Source organism: Lagenorhynchus albirostris, chromosome 1 (assembly GCF_949774975.1).
Source record: "Lagenorhynchus albirostris chromosome 1, mLagAlb1.1, whole genome shotgun sequence".
Lineage (NCBI taxonomy): Eukaryota > Metazoa > Chordata > Mammalia > Artiodactyla > Delphinidae > Lagenorhynchus > Lagenorhynchus albirostris.
In genome coordinates, this window is record NC_083095.1 from 187,366,566 (window position 1) to 187,380,491 (window position 13,926).

The following is a 13,926-nucleotide window of genomic DNA, read 5'->3' on the forward strand; positions in this document are numbered from 1 at the left end:
AAACGGAACAGGGGGCGTTGGCGTTTTCTCTGTTTTTTAGAGACTTGCTTTTCCCACCACAGGAAGTAATTAAGGCTTCACTCTTTTATTTTTGCCCTGTTGCTTTAATCAGCTACTCTGATCCCTGACAGCTCAGCTGAGCTCCTGGCAACAACATTAAATAATGTCCTAAAAATCTATAGCTTCATTTATCTTTCAAAGAACAGACATATTTTTTGAGTCTCACTTTTCCTTCCTACTCCAATTATATTATTATTCTTACACTGCAAAGATTTATAACGTTCTCACCCTGCTTCCCGACCATTATTTCTTTCCTAACATGGCAGCTTTATTCCTGGGTTCTCCACTTTGATTCATCTCTTGCTTAGTTAGATTAAGTGACTGAGTCATTCTTTCAGTAAGGGTTCATGGGTACTACAGTTCATGAGTTGTTGGAGGTTTTATTTTAGGAATTTTTTTCATCTACTTCTGTTAATATTTTTGTCCTGTTTGTTTTATTTTCTGTTTGCTATTCTGACAGGACTTTCATTTCTATAATGGTTTTATTTTTCTCATCTGTTTTTTTTTTCCCAGACCACTGACACTCTTCAAATCTACTGTCTTATTATTGTTTTTTGATCTCATGTATACATTTATTTGAGTTCTTGTTTTAAAGATACTGAGTTTTATTTAAGGTTTCAAGCACATGTTTTTGTAATTTTCTTCTGCTTCTTAATATGATTTTTCTGTGTATATTCTGCTTTTTTGTTTATGTTACTTCCTTTTAAAAGTACTATACTAAGAGAGTCTCAAACTGGCTCCTTTCTAATTATTCATTTTTTAATGGAGATCACTTGAATCTAGAAGTTTGCTAAAAAGGCGAAAGAAAGAGCAGTAGCTCTATTCAGGTATTGGTCACCACACTTTCTGGGAAGAACCCACAAAGGCCTTTAACTTAAGACCATGCCTCTGTCCCTAACCCATGCTCTCGCATTTAGGATGAGCAGGAAGTCTGCAGAGGTTGTAATGATGCTTTCAGCCCAGTGAGTTGGAATTCTTTACTGTCTCTTCTTGACTTTGAACAAGCAATTGCTGGGTCTGCTTTGCCTGCTCCCTTGTCCTTCTTCCCTTCTCAATTCTGCACAGGACACAGAGAGGTCTGCATGAAATTCTACCACCCTCATTCACTTGTGTCTCATCACCACTGCATTTGACACTACTCTTCCCAGTTTCCTTTTCTGCTTTGGTTTATGGCTAAATCCTATTTTCATTCATAATGGTTTCCCATCCCCTCTTTTCTTTTCTTATTTCTATTAGGAAAAGAAATAGAGTTTTAGAAAAGAAATATCTTTTTTATGCCACAGTCAATCAGAGGTCCCAAAGAAAACTGTTTACAAGTCCAACTTATGCACTAAATAGTAAGTTCCTGAAGGTAAAGACTATCTCTCAGTCATATCTGTGCTCCCTCTAAGGGCTCAATAACTTGCATGAAGTAAATGTTCAAATGATCAGAATATGTTGCTTCATGAAACTTAAAATCCCTGAAGTCTCTCATTACTCCCAAGTTCTCCATTAACCTTCCACCCCCTTTTTAAACATGACCCCCAAGGTAGTTCTGATATATTTGACCTGGACATGGTACACTCTTTCCACATCAGAACAGGGTTGAAGAGAACATCCTAGAAGAGACTAAAAGCCGTGGGAAGGTAGACTGTCTTTTGTCTTATAGACACCATTTTAATGAACTGATTCTCTCCTTTCAAATGACCTGGAGGTACCTCCATTCTTCCCTCTCCCTAGTGTTCTTATATCATATGCAGATAATACAATTTATTACCACCTATTAAAACTGGTACTGAAATAGAATTACCACTAGAAAAATGGACACAGATGTATTATTCTAAATGCCCCCAAATTTCTATTGGCATGTAGCCGGGAATGCCAATCCGTCCCCAAATATGTCAAGTATTTCACAGTTTCTCTTAGAAGGTAAATCAGAAAGGAAGGTTAAGTTGGTGAACATAATGGGTGCTTTACTGAGATTTTGTTGTTTTTTTATACTTTGTTTAGTGGAAGAAAACTCTTGCTGAATTGGACATTTGGCTGCATCAACTTTTAAATATTTACATTAAATTTAAATTTAGATTAATTTTTTCTAATAAAATAACTTTTGCTATCATACTGTATGTCAGAGAAATTCTGGAACCTAAATGCATATCATCTGCCTATTAGAGTCAAGTCAAAGTTACTTTCTTGTAGGTATCTTTCTTCTGACCCCGAATTTATTTTTGCCCTACGTCCATGATGAGACAGGTAGACTGACTGTACATTGCCATGAAGTTTATGAAATGCATTGCTACCAGTGACTGGAAAGATGATGATGTCCCCATAGTCCTCCTCTCTATGATGCCCAGGGGGAAAGATATTCTGTTCTCAATACGAGGGATAGACGTTCTTCAACACGTAAGTAGATTATTTCTACCTTTTGGATACCCAATCATAGAGCTAGGAAATGTTCCCATTTCATACTGGCTGAAAGAAAACTTAAAACAAATCTGTTGGGTAAACAAAATGTGATATACCTATATAATGGAATATTACTCAGCCAGTAAAAGAAATGAAGCATTGATTCATGCTAGAACATGGATGTATGGAAACATTATGCTAATTGTAAGAATCCAGACCAAAAAAAGCCACATATCATATGATCCCATTTATATGAAATGTCTAGAATAGTCAAATCCATAGAGACAGAAAGTAGATTAGTGGTTGCCAGGGGTTGGGGGGAAGGAGAAATGGAGAGTGACTGCTAATGGCTACAGGATTACCTTTTGGGGGATGAAGACATTCTAGAATTAGAAAGTGGTAATGGTTACACAACTTTGTAAGTAAATGAAAAAAACAAGAAAACACTGAATTGTAGACTTTAAAACAGTGAACTTCACGGGACGTGAATTGTATCTCACTGAAAAAAGCATTTGTGAGACTTTTGCTTCTGCCTGTGAGTTGTGTAAATAAACTAGAAAATTGGGAGAAATGTAATAACTGTTTTCAGATATTGGAATTGGACCACAGACAGAGCAGGACTGCCGTTCCTTAGAAAAGGAAAAAAAAAAACTTGAAGATAATTCAACTTTCTGCCTAGAGATAATTTCCATACAGCAGTGAAGGGAAAGGAAATCCAAACTGTACCTGGTAATGTAGATGAGTTGAAGACAGAGGTTGGAGCTCAAGATCAAAGTGACTAGAATTTGCAGAGCAGAGTGCCAGACAAAAAGAAGCTGCACAGGGAAAGAGATGCAGAAATCTGCATAACATTCCCCTTGAGTGTCTTGCTGAGTATCAACCTGTGCATGCATCAGGCAAAACGCCTTGAGGGAGGGCAAAGAAAAACTGCTGGAAAAGGAACAATTACTGGGAAGTTGCAAGCCAAAAAATTCCCAGATCTCTGGGCTAGCAATCATTTGAGTTAACATCCAGAGTAGCAAGACCTAGTTGAGTACATGGGGCATTTAATAGCAATCTAAGAAAGGTCATATATTAACAGTAAGATTAGACTAGCCTTACAGTAAAAGCTACTCCAGATCCAGTTTGAAATGCTTAACAATAAGCCTCAAAAGAATCAAGATGATCTGAAATTAACTGCCTCTGAGGACAATATCCAACAGTCCTTAAAAGATTACAGTAAACTCCAACACTCAAAAATGTAAAACCTACAATGTTAGGCTCCTCATAAAAAATTACTACAATGCTAAGAAACATGATAATGTCTTATAGCAATTAAATAAATTAAATTCATAATTAAGAACCTTCCCACAAAGAAAACTCCAGGCCCAGGTGGCTCCACTGATGAAATTCTATCATTTATAGAAGAACTGATACTTGTTCTTCACAAACTCTTACAGAAAATATAAGGCTATGTATAAATATAAAAACCATACAAATATGTTATGAGGAAACTACAAAAGTCACCTACAAAGATAAATGCAAAAATAATTAACAATATTTTAACAAGTGGGATGTAGCATAACATAAAACTGATGGTATATCATGACAAGTAGGATTTATCCCAGGAATGCAATACTGACTTAACATTCAAAAAAGGAATTGATATGATCACCATATTATCAGAATACAAGGGAAATGATATAATCATGTCAAAAGATGCAAAAAAAAAAAAAAGCATTTGACAAAACTCAAAACCTGTTCATAATACAAATTCTCAGAAAACGAAATAAAAGGAAATTTCCTCAACTTGATACAAGGCATCTATGAAAAATATACGACTAACATCTACAAAATGATAAATGACTGAATGTTCTCCCCTAAGATCTGGAAGAAGGCAAGGATGCCCACTGTCACACGTTTTATTCAACATTATAAAGAACGTCCTAGACAATGCAATAAGGCAAGAAAAAAAGTCACACTGGTTGGAAGGGAAAAGTAAAACTCTTTTTTTCTCAGGGAATATAACTGTACATGTTAAAAAATCCTAAAAAATCAATATTAAAGTTACCAGAACTAATAAGTAAATACAGCAAAGTCACAGGATACTAGGTTAATAAATAAAAATAAGTGTAAGGCTAGTATAATAAATATTACAAAATATAGCTGATACAAATTAAAGAAGACCTAAATAAGTGAAGAGTGATACCATGTTCATGGATTGGAAGATTCTCTTTTATGAAGATATCAGTTCTTCCAAAACCAATCAGTGAAACTACAATCAAAATATCTTTTTTTTTTGTAGAAATTGGCAAGCCGATTCTGAAATTTACGCAGAAATGTAAATGAGAGTGTAGCCAAAATAATCTTGAAAAAGAAAATCAGAAGTTTGAGAACTTACGTTGCCTGAATTCAATACATATTATAAAGCTATAATAACCAGTTTTATATACACTTAGGAAAAAAAATGACCTCTACCTCAGACTACACACAAAAAGTAACTTTAACTGGGTCATAAGCCTAAATGTAAAAGCTCAAACTATAAAACTTCTAGAAGAAAACAGGAAAAAAATGGGGTAAACAAAGATTTCTTAGGACACACAAAAAAGTGTCCCATAAAAAAAAAAAATAAGTAACTTCTGCACTTTGATGAACACAGTTAAGGAAATGAAAAGACAAGTTACAGATTTGGAGAAAATATTTGTCATACATATTTCTGACAAACAACTTCAATCCAGAAAACTTAAACAACTCTTAAAACTAAATGATAATAGCACAAACATACCAAATAAAAACTGGGAAAGAAATTTCATCACGAAAAACATAGAATGGATAATAAGCACATGAAAAAAATACTCAACATTATTAGTCACCAGGGAAATGCAAATTAAAATCACAATACCACTGTATGCTCGCAAGAGCAGCTAATATTTAAAATACTGACAACAGCAATTGTTGGTAGGGATGTGAAACAACTGAAACACTTAAACATTGATTGTGTGACTGTAAAATGGTATGAACATTATGGAAAACAGTTGGCATTTTCTCATAAAGTTAAAGAAATTTGCCATATGATATGGCAATTCTACTCCCAGGTATATATCCACAAGAAGTAAAAACAAAGTCCACACAAAAACTTGTACATGAATATTCATAGCAACTTTTTTATAACAGTCAAAAACTGGAAACAATCTAAATGTCAAACATTGTGTGAATGGATATACATTTTGTAGTATGAAATATTCCACTGTACTTAGAATATCACTGAACAATAATGAAGAGCCAACTACTGATAGATAACAACAATGTGGGTAAATGCAAAAAAACATTACACTAAACAAGAGAAGTCATACTCAAAAAAATTACACTCAAGATTCTATTTAGGATATGACTAGAACTGGAAAATTTAATCTGTAATGACTGGAAGCAGATCAATGGTTGCCTGGGGTTGGGGTCAGAGACTGAGTAAAACGAGGCATTAAGGAACATTTTAGGGTGTTCCTTAATGGATGGATGTTTTAAGTCTCAATTGTGGTTACACAGTATATATTGGTCAAAACTCAAACTACACATTTACAATGAGGGCAGTTTATTGTATATAAATTATGGCTTCATGAGAAATTTGTGTGTAAAATTTTTTACGACGTGAAATTGGGAGAAAAACATAATTTCATATTATTTTAAAAATAACAAAAGTGTTAAAACACTTCTGCTGAGTGCATCACAGGCAAAACGGTATCTTTAACTTTGATGGGCTTCAACAAGAAGCATTCAACAAGTAATATCCAATTACTTTTTTTACTCTCTTTTTTTCACTCCTGCTATATATATATTACACAAGTAATGCTTAAAAATAAAGAATTAAGTAAAGTTTAATATCATTACAGAACCAAGAATTTAGAAGTCAAGCATATTCTTACATTTCAATTCTTTCTCTCAGAGACCAAAATATTGATCCTCTTTTTCTAAAGCTAGAAATTTAAAAAAAGGCAAAAAATAACACACTATCTTCTGACAGAATTAAAAAATGTTAATTTAATTCCCTTCTCCTAAACTTTTTCATTTATATATGACTTATCTTCAAATGAAGACACCAGAAACCAGTATCTTACAGTATTCAATTATATTTTCCTTGCTATATATAGACTTATTAAAACAATATTGTTACTCACTTCAATTGTCTTGGCCAGTAACTGTGTGTCAGGAAAATTATACTTGTATACTTCATTAGCGACAGTGTTTATATCAACGGCAGCCACCACTTGTGCAGGTATACAGCTTTCTGTAATGATAAGTGGAATAACTTAAAAGGTAAAGTCCTTAACAACAATTTGTTCATCATAGAGAGAAGCCAAAAAAACAGAATTTTGTAGTACATTTCCTCACTTCCTCAATTATCTGGCCAGATCTCAGGTTGTCAGTGGACAACAAAGCCAGGAGGAGCTAGGCGCGAAGTAGAATATTTATGTGCCTCTGGTTCATCTCTCTCAACAGCATTCTCATGCTAAAAATAAGATTTAAATATTGTAGTCATTATCTCATATTTTCTTTCCTTCCTCCATTAAGATACACATTTATGAGTCGAATGGAAAGTTTTCCTAAATTAAAACAAACCAAAAACAGAAAAGTGAAGTACAGTAAGTCCCCTACATACCAACGAGTTCCGTTCTGAGAGCACATTCGTAAGTCCAATTTGTTCGTAAGTCCAGCAAAGTTAGCCTAAGTACCCAACTAACACAATCGGCTATATAGTACTGTACTGTAATAGGTACTGTACTATAATACTTTTCACACAAATAATACATAACAAACAAACAAATGCAAAAACTAAAGAAAACATTTTTAATCTTACAGTACAGTTTCCATTATTGTCGCCTGGTGCTTCTTGGCAGTACCAGCTACATCACTACTGCTTTTACACTTGCTTCAGGACATCCTCAGCTTGAAATAAAGATACTGCACTACTGTACTCTATGCAGTACTGTACAGTAAAGTACACATAAGCAGAACCACTTGTAGAGGATGCACACATGTGACAATGTACGCCAGACACGTGAACTAACTTACGGGATTCGACATGAGAACACACGTTCACATCTTTGAAAGTTCGCAACTTGAAGGTTCGTATGTAGGGGACTTACTATATATTCTTAAAAGCCACATCACTGGGCTTCCCTGGTGGCGCAGTGGTTGAGAGTCCGCCTGCCGATGCAGGGGACACGGGTCCGTGACCCGGTCCGGGAAGATCCCACATGCCGCGGAGCGGCTGGGCCCGTGAGCCATGGCTGCTGAGCCTGCGCGTCCGGAGCCTGTGCTCCGTAACGGGAGAGGCCACAACAGTGAGAGGCCCGCGTACCGCAAAAAAAAAAAAAAAAGCCACATCACTTGGAAATTTATAAATAAATTAACTAACATTTGTTCTTCAACTTCTAACATTAATACAATGCTGCTTCCCAATACCACTGAAAATGCTTTTAGGTAAGTTTTGCTAAGTTTCACGTAAATTTGTTTTGTTTTGTTTTCAAATAGCTTTATTGACATGCAACTCATATATCACAAAATTCACCTGTTGAAAGTTTAGGTAAGTTTTTAAAGAAGATGAAAAATTAATTGGTGTCCAAATGTAGAAAGCTCACAGACTAAAAATTAAAAATTTTGACAGAGAGAAGGTGAGAAGAGCAAGAGAAATAATTACAAGGGCATGTCTTCCTTCACTGCCCATCTGTCTTGCTGCTAAAGAAAGGCATTTTTTCATAATGCTTTCAGATTCAGAAAATTTTGTCATAGTCTTTAAATGGCAGTCAAAATTTCAACCATGTACACGTAGCTGCTGTTATATTTGGCAATTATCACCCTCTTTGCACTTCTTCCCCAAACACATACAAACCCAATTATGTGTAAACCCTGTCCCAAATCAGTAGAAAATGTGAAGAGTTTTTAAAATAAAAGTATTTGAGACATCTTAGGAAAATCATCAGAGAAAATGTTACAAAATTACATAGTAACTCCAAATAGCTATTTCTTTAATAACCATTTCTGTTCATAGTTAAATTAGGCAGCCCAAATATCAAAAAATGAAAAAGGAAAATATTAGGATGTGAGGAGCTAGGCTTCATGCAGCAGGTACCTGGAAATAAAACCCAGATCTCAGAAGATGGGGCAAGGAGGGAAGCGCACACACATTCAGGAAACAATCACGACCCTACACTGAGGCCTACAAAAGATAATGCCAGACAGAAAACAGGGGATGAATGTGTCCAAGTAAATATTTACTTCATGTATACTACTAGCTAGGCTCAAGACCCTGGGCTAGGATCAGTTATCTTCTAGGTACCCTGCTGCCTTGTATGTAGGTCACTGGAACTTCAAGGTCCAGTTAGTAATATCATAGGCAGCTGCCTCTAAGTGAGTTTAAATTCAATAACTAGTTTACTTGCCTTTGTATAAAGTCAATTTAAGTTCTAAATTATCTCTCTGTCAAAGGCATCAGAGAGATCTTGAAACATAAATCAAGGTTTTTAAACAAACTAAAAAAAATTAGTATATAAGGATCAATTTGCAAAATCACAAACCTTATAATCCAGGTCAAGAACTATACAACTACTAATCATTTTAAGACAGCTCAGAATTAAATAACTTCACTGAACTATTCTACTGTTCTGCTAAATCAGATATGTTGTAATTAGCATGATGCTTGTCTTTCTGTTATATATACAGCAAGCTGGGATTGCCTGGAGTTAGTTGATTTGATATGATTTTTCTCCTTTTTCAGGATGACTGAAAATCCACAGTGATGTGCCAAATCTCTACTGTAATCAATAATTAATTTTATGTTCTTGCATTAAGTGCCTGGAAGACATAAAAACTGATAAAACTCAACTGCCAAATGAGTGCTTTATGTGGTGATGGAAGAACTGATGAACCGAAAATTCTTTCTCAGGAAACAATAGATTTTTAAAGTCAATAAACAAGTGCACTGTTTGCACATATTTTAGACTGTTATAAAATAGGATCTACCGCATGACCTAAAAAGTTATTTCCATGACGAAAAATAAACATACTAAGCCCTTACTGACACTAATTCAACCTGCCTTTTCAAAACAGATTGTTTTGGGGTATGAGTGTGTAACCAAGGAAAAAGTTGAACTTATAAATAATACTCTTAAAATCAAGCCTTTCAATTCTATCAAAATCTTAAATTGAGCTCCAAAGACAAGTTGTTTGGATATTTCTTACTGTACACTTTAAATCTGTAGCCTCCAAAAATCTTTGTTAAGCTGTACACACAGATTTTGAAAATGTTTAACTAAAAATAACCAAAAAAATATAATTCAACAGATTTTTGCCTAAGTGAGCTCCATCACTTAACTGATCCAGGAGTAGTAATTCTCAAAGGGGAGAGAGAATTGGGGAAATGGGACCCATAGGATCTTCTGGGGAAGTAGAAGGAGAGGATGGGTTTTCAACACTTTGATCTATTGCTTTACCTGGATTTTATTCACGGTATTTCAGTTATTATTCTGGACTGCATATTTATCAACAAGAAGCATAGATACTAAGACATTCCAGTTAGAGAAATGCAACATTGGGGGCTTCCCTGGCAGTGCAGTGGTTGAGAATCTGCCTACCAATGCAGGGGGCACGGGTTCGAGCCCTGGTCTGGGAAGATCCCACATGCTGCGGAGCAACTAGGCCCGTGAGCCACAACTACTGAGCCTGCACGTCTGAAGCCTGTGCTCCGCAACAGGAGAGGCCACGATAGTGAAAGGCCCACACACCGCAATGAAGAGTGGCCCCTGCTTGCCGCAACTAGAGAAAGCCCTCGCACAGAAACGAAGACCCAACATAGTCAAAAATAAATAAATAAACAAATAAATAAAAATTTTTAAAAAATAGAAAAAAGAAATGCAACATAAATGATTTTAAAGGATTGTCAGATTAGATCTACAAGGAAAGTTTAAGGGGTATCATACTCCCATTTATATGAGATCTAAACTAAAACCCAGCAGATTTAATTATGTCCTAGGTGAAATGCTAGAAATGTCATGGAAAATGAAGATTGGTTCAAGATGGCATAGTAGAAGAATGTGCGCTCCCCCCCTCTTGCAAGAGCACTGGAATCACAACTAACAGCTGAGCAATCATCGACAGGAAGACACTGGAACTCACAAAAAAGATACCCCACATCCAAAGACAAAGGAGAAACTGCAGTGAGACGGTAGGAGGGGCACAATCACAATAAAATAAAATTGCATAACCGCTGGGTGGACGACTTACAAACTGGAGAACAATTATACCACAGAAGTCCACCCACTGGAATGAAGGTGCTGAGCCCCACATCAGGCTTCCCAACCTGGGGGTCTGGCAATGGGAGGAGCAATTCCCAGAGAATCAGACTTTGAAGGCTAGCGGGATTTGACTGAAGGACTTCAACAGGACTGGGGGAAACAGAGACTCCACTCTTGGAGGGCACACACAAAGTAATGTGTGCATCAGGACACAGGGGGAAGAAGTAGTGACCCCATAGGAAACTAAACCAGACCTACCTGCTAGTGTTGGAGGGTCTCCTGCAGAGGCGAGGGTGCCTGTGGCTCACCGTGGGGACAAGTAACTACTCTGGGAAGTACTCCTTGGTGTGAGCCCCCCCAGAGTCCACCATTTGCCCCACCAAGGAACCAGGTAGGCTCCAGTGCTGGGCTGCCTCAGGCCAAACAACCAACAGGTAGGGAACCCAGCCCCACCCAGCCCCACCCATCAACAGACAAGCATATTAAAGTTTTACTGAGCTCTGCCCACCAGAGCAATACCCAGCTCTACCCACCACCAGTCCCTCCCATCAGGAAGCTTTCACAAGCCTCTTAGATAGCCTCATCCACCAGAAGGCAGACAGCAGAAGCAAGAAGAACTACAATTCTGCAGCCTGTGGAATGAAAACCACAGTCACAGAAAGATAGACAAAATGAAAAGGCACAGGGCTATGTACCAGATGAATGAACAAGACAAAACCCCAGAAAAACAACTAAATGAAGTGGAGATAGGCAGCCTTCCGGAAAAAGAATTGAGAATAATGATAGTGACGATGATCCAGGACCTCAGAAAAAGAATAGAGGTAAAGATTGAGAAGATGCAAGAAATGTTTAACAAAGACCTAGAAGAATTAAAGAACAAACAAACAGAGATGAACAATACAATAACTGAAATGAAAAATACACTAGAAGGGATCAATAGCAGAATAATTGAGGCAGGGACCTCCCTGGTGGCACAGTGGTTAAGAATCCACCTGCCAATGCAGGGGACACAGGTTCAAGTCCTGGTCCGGGAAGATCCCACATGCCACAGAGCAACGAAGCTCATGCGCCACAACTACTGAGCCCGTGTGCCATGACTACTGAAGCCCGTGCACTTAGAGCCAATACTCCACAACAAGAGAAGCCACCTCAACAAGAAGCCTGCGCACCGCAATGAAGAGTAGGTAGCTCCCGTTTGCCGTAACTAGAGAAAGCCCACGTGCAGCAACAAAGACCCAACATACCCAAAAATAAATAAATAAATGTTAAAAATTTAAAAAAAAAGAATAATTGAGGCAGAAGAATGGATAAGTGACCTGTAAGACAAAATGGTGGAATTCACTGCTACAGAACAGAATAAAGAAAAAAGAATGAAAAGAATTGAAGACAGCCTAAGAGACCTCTGGGACAACATTAAGCTCACCAACATTTGCATTATAGGGGTACCAGAAGAAGAGAGAGAAAAAGGACCCGAGAAAATATTTGAAGAGATTATAGTCAAAAACTTCCCTAACATGGGAAAGGAAATAGCCACCCAAGTCCAGGAAGTGCAGAGACTCCCAGGCAGGATAAACCCAAGGAGAAACACCGAGACATGTAGCAATCAAATTGACAAAAATTAAAGACAAAGAAAAATTATTGAAAGCAACAAAGGAAAAATGACAAATAACATACAGGGGGAACTCCCATAAGGTTAACAGCTGATTTCTCAGCAGAAACTCTACAAGCCAGAAGGGAGTGGCATGATATATTTAAAGTGATGGAAGGGAAGAACCTACAACCAAGATTACTCTACCTGGCAAGGATCTCATTCAGATTCCATGGAGAAATCAAAAGCTTTACAGACAAGCAAAAGCTAAGAGAATTCAGCACCACCAAACCAGCTTTACAGCAAATGCTAAAGGAACTTCTGTAAGTGGGGAAACACAAGGGAAGAAAAGGACCTACAAAAACAAACCCAGAACGATTAATAAAATGGTAATAGGAACATATATATTGATAATTACCTGAAATGTGAATGGATTAAATGTTCCAACCAAAAGACACAGGTTCGCTGAGTGGATACAAAAACAAAACCCGTATATATGTTGTCTACAAGGACCCACTTCAGACCCAGGGACACATACAGACTGAAAGTGAGGGGATGGAAAAAGATATTCCATGCAAATGGAAATTAAAAGAAAGCTGGAGTAGCAATCCTCATATCAAATAAAATAGACTTTAAAATAAAGAATGTTACAAGAGACAACGAAGGACACTACATAATGATCAAGAGATCAATCCAAGAAGAAGATATAACAATTATAAATATATATGCACCCAACATAGAAGCGCCTCAATACATAAGGCAAATGCTAATAGCCATAAAAGAGGAAATCAACAGTAACACAATAATAGTGGGGGACTTTAACACCTCACTTACACCAATGGACAGATCATCCAGACAAAAAATTAATAAGGAAACACAAGCTTTAAATGACACAATAGACCAAACAGATTTAATTGATATTTATAGGACATTCCATCTAAAAACAGCAATACTACACTTTCTTCTCAAGTGCACATGGAACATTCTCCAGGATAGATCACATCTTGGGTCACAAATCAAGCCTTGGTAAATTTAAGAAAATTGAAATCATATCATGCATCTTTTCCAATGACAGTGCTATGAGATTAGAAATAAATTACAAGTGAAAAACGTAAAAAACACGAACACATGGAGGCTAAACAATATGTTACTAAATAACCAAGAGATCACTGAAGAAATCAAAGAGGAAATCAAAAAATACCTAGAGACGTGACAATGAAAACACGACAATCCAAAACCTATGGGATGCAACAAAAGCAGTTCTATGAGGGAAGTTTATAGCAATACAATCCTACCTCAGCAAACAAGAAAAATCTCAAATAAAAAATCTAACCTTACACCTAAAGGAACTAGAGAAAGAACAAACAAAACCCAAAGTTAGTAGAAGGAAAGAAATCATAAAGATCAGAGCAGAAATAAATGAAATAGAAACAAAGAAAACAATAGCAAAAATCAGTAAAACTAAAAGCTGTTTATTTGAGAAGGTAAACAAAATGGATAAACCTTTAGCCAGACTGAACAAGAAAAAGAGGGAGAGGACTCAAATCAATAAAATTAGAAATGAAAAAGGAGAAGTTACAACAGACACCACAGAAATACAAAGCATCATAAGAGACTACTACAAGT

The 13,926-nt window shown here is 36.6% G+C and overlaps 1 protein-coding gene across 6 annotated transcripts in view; it reads right to left on the reverse strand.

Annotated features, from left to right (window-relative positions):
- TRDMT1 (tRNA aspartic acid methyltransferase 1) overlaps positions 1-13,926 on the reverse strand; it is a 61,630-nt gene that overhangs the window by 20,857 nt on the left and 26,847 nt on the right. For 4 of the 6 annotated variants that reach the window (XM_060121678.1, XM_060121668.1, XM_060121649.1 and 1 more), the window contains exon 2: positions 6,597-6,706. In XM_060121678.1, coding sequence (XP_059977661.1) covers positions 6,597-6,652 — 56 coding nt within the window. In that variant the 5' untranslated portion in view covers positions 6,653-6,706. Of the gene's footprint in view, positions 1-6,596; positions 6,707-7,565; positions 7,608-13,926 lie in introns of those variants that run through there. The other 2 variants (XM_060121696.1, XM_060121658.1) reach the window with 2 other exon arrangements.